Source organism: Bison bison, unplaced genomic scaffold (genome assembly GCF_000754665.1).
Source record: "Bison bison bison isolate TAMUID 2011002044 unplaced genomic scaffold, Bison_UMD1.0 scf7180017864101, whole genome shotgun sequence".
NCBI classification, from domain to species: Eukaryota; Metazoa; Chordata; class Mammalia; order Artiodactyla; family Bovidae; genus Bison; species Bison bison.
Genome location: NW_011494673.1, coordinates 2,605,541 through 2,609,716, shown reverse-complemented (window position 1 = coordinate 2,609,716; position 4,176 = coordinate 2,605,541). Strand labels below are relative to the sequence as shown.

General features: G+C 49.5%; 1 protein-coding gene across 1 annotated transcript in view; it reads right to left on the bottom strand.

The window, feature by feature from the left end:
• The window catches only part of TTC7A (tetratricopeptide repeat domain 7A), a 123,021-nt gene that overhangs the window by 17,898 nt on the left and 100,947 nt on the right, over window positions 1-4,176 (bottom strand). The window contains exon 18 of the mRNA XM_010838655.1: window positions 2,373-2,663. Coding sequence (XP_010836957.1) covers window positions 2,373-2,663 — 291 coding nt within the window. The remainder of the gene's footprint in view (window positions 1-2,372; window positions 2,664-4,176) is intronic.

The window sequence follows — 4,176 nt, the reverse complement described above, 5'->3', positions numbered from 1 at the left end:
GGAAATCTGGTGCAGCTGGAGGAATCTTTAGGCTGGGTGGGTGGGGGGTGGTCATGGGGGTTGCTGATGACAATACTAGTAGCTTGGGTCAGGTGGGGGTGTGGAGGCTTAGGGTGATCTGCTCCTGGCAGTCCTTCATTCAAGGGGTGCTCAGCACATGCTTGCTGGTGATGATGATGGCCACGGGAGGGGAGGGGGCTCATGCAGTGAGGATTCTCCAGAATCCTCCCACGCTCAGAATGGAAGACCTAGGCTACCTTCTTGCTTCCCTTTTTGCCTGTGGCAGCTACCCACCAGTCTCTCCTCCTTTCTTCTATAATGACAGATCCCCTGATTTTTGATGGGGCACATGTATACCCAGAATAATGGCATCTCCCAGAGTCCTTTGCAGGTAGATGTGGTCATGTGACTAAGTTCTGGCCAGTGGATCATGAGGGGAAGTGATGTATGCAAATTCTAGGACATGTCCCTCCAGGGACGGGGTGTCCCCTTCTCCCACCCTTCCTAGTTAAGCCTTGGAATGTGAATGTGGTGGAGAGCCACCTTGGATCACAAGGACAAGAGCGACACCGCAGTAAAAGCAAAGCCAACAAAACGGAAGGAATCTGGGTCCCCGGACCAGGAGAGCAGAGCTGTCATCCTAGTCAAGGCTGCCATCTCTGAATTGTTACAGAAGGAAAGAGAAGTGTGTACCTTATAGAAGCCACTGCTATTCTGCATGGGTCACACACCCCAAGCTTGTCTCCTAATGCCACACAGCCCAACCCTCACTTTGCACCACAATTCAAGCACTTGGATTTTGTTCTCAGAGTTCTCCGTGGGCCAAATGTCTAAGATAATTCCAGAGAAGAAAAGCTAATGTGCAAATTAATGAAGAATGTTGGCTTATACCAAAATTCCCAAGTCTAATTATAGGCTTCAGGAAGGCCTTTAACCTTACTTGGAGTTACCAGAACATACTGCCACCCTAGCAGAAAGCAGCATTTCTCAGAGATGCAAGCAGCCTTGTAAAATGCAGAAAGGTTGTTATCTGCTAAGATGAGTCAACAAGACAGACCATTAACACAAAAGGCCTTAGGAGTTCCAAAGCAGGTAGCATGCACCTCCCAAATGCGACCACTCATCAATGCACTGCCAATATATTCCTTGAAGCTGGTGAAACCCCCGGGGAGGGTGAAGCTTTCTGCCCCAGGCCCCTGTGGTGGTGGGGCCCCAGTATGCCCATCGGGAGCTGTTAGAGCTCCACGTCTTAGAAGATGACAGGGCATCTTTGCCTCAGAGGAAGCCTAGCTTGTTATCCCTCTGGATTTTTCAAAGTTCTTCCTACTTCAGATGCAACAAGTGATGCTGGAGCACAGCCCCCGCATCCCTAGCATCCCAAGGGAGCCTGATGTGCTAACTGGGGCAGTATCTGCATTATTAACATGCTTCCCGGTCTAGTCTTTTTATGAATCCTTGTCCAATTTTTTCCCCCAGATTTAGATCCTGTGGAGGGGAGAGTGGGGGCGTCCTGCATACTAATGTGTCCATATGTGGAAGCTACCAGTGGGGAACTGTAGATCCTCAATCAACAAGCACATTCTAACTCTGACTTGCAGAATCCGCAGGTCCCAGGAAGGGAGTGTCTCCTTCGTCTCTTCTCTCTGTCCTCGGGGTTATCTTATCGACACTGCCCGGGGTTGGGGGGGGGCGGGCGTGGGGCGTGCGGAGAGGCAGGGGCGGGGGAGGGGCAGCAGGAGGGGAATCAGTAGCAGGTGAGGCGCTTCATGCCTGGGTCAAGGGGTCATGTTGGATTCCACTCACCCTATCACCTTCCTTTTCCTTTTGCTGCTGCTACCATTTTCTCATTCAGGCACACCCCGCCTTGGTTCTCTCGTTCCATTCTAATCCCCCTCTCACACCCACTCCAGTATTCTTGCCTGGAGAATCCTATGGGCAGAGGAGCCTGGCGGGCTACAGTCCATAGGGTCGCAAATTAAACTTTGCCGAGCACCTACTATGTATGTGCTAACTGCTCGACACACACTAGCTCATTTCAGATCAGGACAGTAAATGAGCTGTGGGACTCTGAACCTCCTGCCTCCTCAACACTCACAGACCCTCCAACTCCGGGATGGCAACGGTGCCCACTAGCTATCAAGAGAGATCATTACCTGAATGGCGATCCTTGAGTTCCCAGCCCTCTGCTTTCAAAGAACTCGGCCACCAGGTCTTGCTTTCTTGGGGCCAGCACACCTCACTTCTGTTCTAGCTCTCCCAAGAGTTCTTGGGGGTCTGAGTCCTAACAGGTTTTCTTCAAGACACAGCTTTCCCACCTGGGCTGCCAGGGCAGACCCGAAGGAGCCAGAGGGGTCCTGGGTGGGAGCACTCACCAGCCTGAAGCCAGATCTGTTCCAGCGTGGTCCACAGCTGCATGGGGCCCTGCTTCAGGACTGAGCTGGGCACAGTCAGCTCTGACATGGCCTCCTCCAGCCGCGAGGCAGCAATGGATGATGCCCGCCGAGAGCCTGTAGAGCGAGACAGGAAAGGCTGAGCTGCACGCCTGGTGGCAGTGGCTGCATAGCCCTGCAGGAGCGGCAGGGCACACCGAGTCACAGCAGGGTGGCCTGGCCCTGCAGCTGCAGAACAGTGCACAGACCCACTAGGAGGGGCCCATCCAATGCCTCACCCATGCATGAGAGAGGAGGTGGGTTACTGAGGGGCACAGAGGCAGTAAGCCCACTTCTAGGAGTCAATCCCTAAAGAAGAACACTGTGAATGTCGGCAATGGTGGGCATTCTACCACTGCCCAGGACACTGAAGACAGAAACGATCTCGATGTCCACCAGTGGGGACTGATTAAAAATAAGTGAGAGTATAATCATACTGGACAATGCAGTCATTAAAATAGCAATGCGTAACTATGGGTACTGATGCAGAAAGATGGTGACGCTATGCAGTTTGGTAAAGAAATAGAGGAAAACGACAGAATGGGAAAGACTAGAGATCTCTTCAAGAAAATCAGAGATACCAAGGGAACATTTCATGCAAAGATGGGCTCGATAAACGACAGAAATGGTATGGACCTAACAGAAGAAGACGATATTAAGAAGAGGTGGCAAGAATACACAGAAGAACTGTACAAAAAAGATCTTCACAACCCAGATAATCACAATGGTGTGATCACTCACCTAGAGCCAGACATCCTGGAATGTGAAGTCAAGTGGGCCTTAGAAAGCATCACTACGAACAAAGCTAGTGGAGGTGATGGAATTCCAGTTGCTATTTCAAATCCTGAAAGATGATGCTGTGAAAGTGCTGCACTCAATATGCCAGCAAATCTGGAAAATTCAGCCGTGGCCACAGGACTGGAAAAGGTCAGTGCATTCCAACCCCAAAGAAAGGCAATGCCAAAGAATACTCAAACTACCGCACAATTGCACTCATCTCACATGCTAGTAAAGTAATACTCAAAATTCTCCAAGCCAGGCTTCAGCAGTACGTGAACCGCAAACTTCCAGATGTTCAAGCTGGTTTTAGAAAAGGCAGAGGAACCAGAGATCAAATTGCCAACATCCACTGGATCATGGAAAAAGCAAGAGAGTTCCAGAAAAACATGTAATTCTGCTTTATTGACTATGCCAAAGCCTTTGACTGTGTGGATCACAATAAACTGTGGAAAATTCTGAAAGAGATGGGAATACCAGACCACCTGACCTGCCTCTTGAGAAACCTGTATTCAGGTCAGGAAGCAACAATTAGAACTGGACATGGAACAACAAACTGGTTCCAAATAGGAAAAGGAGTACGTCAAGGCTGTATATTGTCACCCTGCTTATTTAACTTATATGCAGAGTACATCATGAAAAAGGCTGGGCTGGAAGAAGCACAAGCTGGAATCAAGATTGCCGGGAGAAATATCAATAACCTCAGATATGCAGATGACACCACCCTTATGGCAGAAAGGGAAGAGGAACTAAAAAGCCTCTTGATGAAAGTGAAAGTGGAGAGTGAAAAAGTTGGCTTAAAGCTCAACATTCAGAAAACGAAGATCATGGCATCCAGTCCCATCACTTCATGGGAAATAGATGGGGAAACAGTGGAAACAGTGTCAGACTTTATTTTTTGGGGCTCCAAGATCACTGCAGATGGTGATTGCAGCCATGAAATTAAAAGACACTCCTTGGAAGGAAAGTT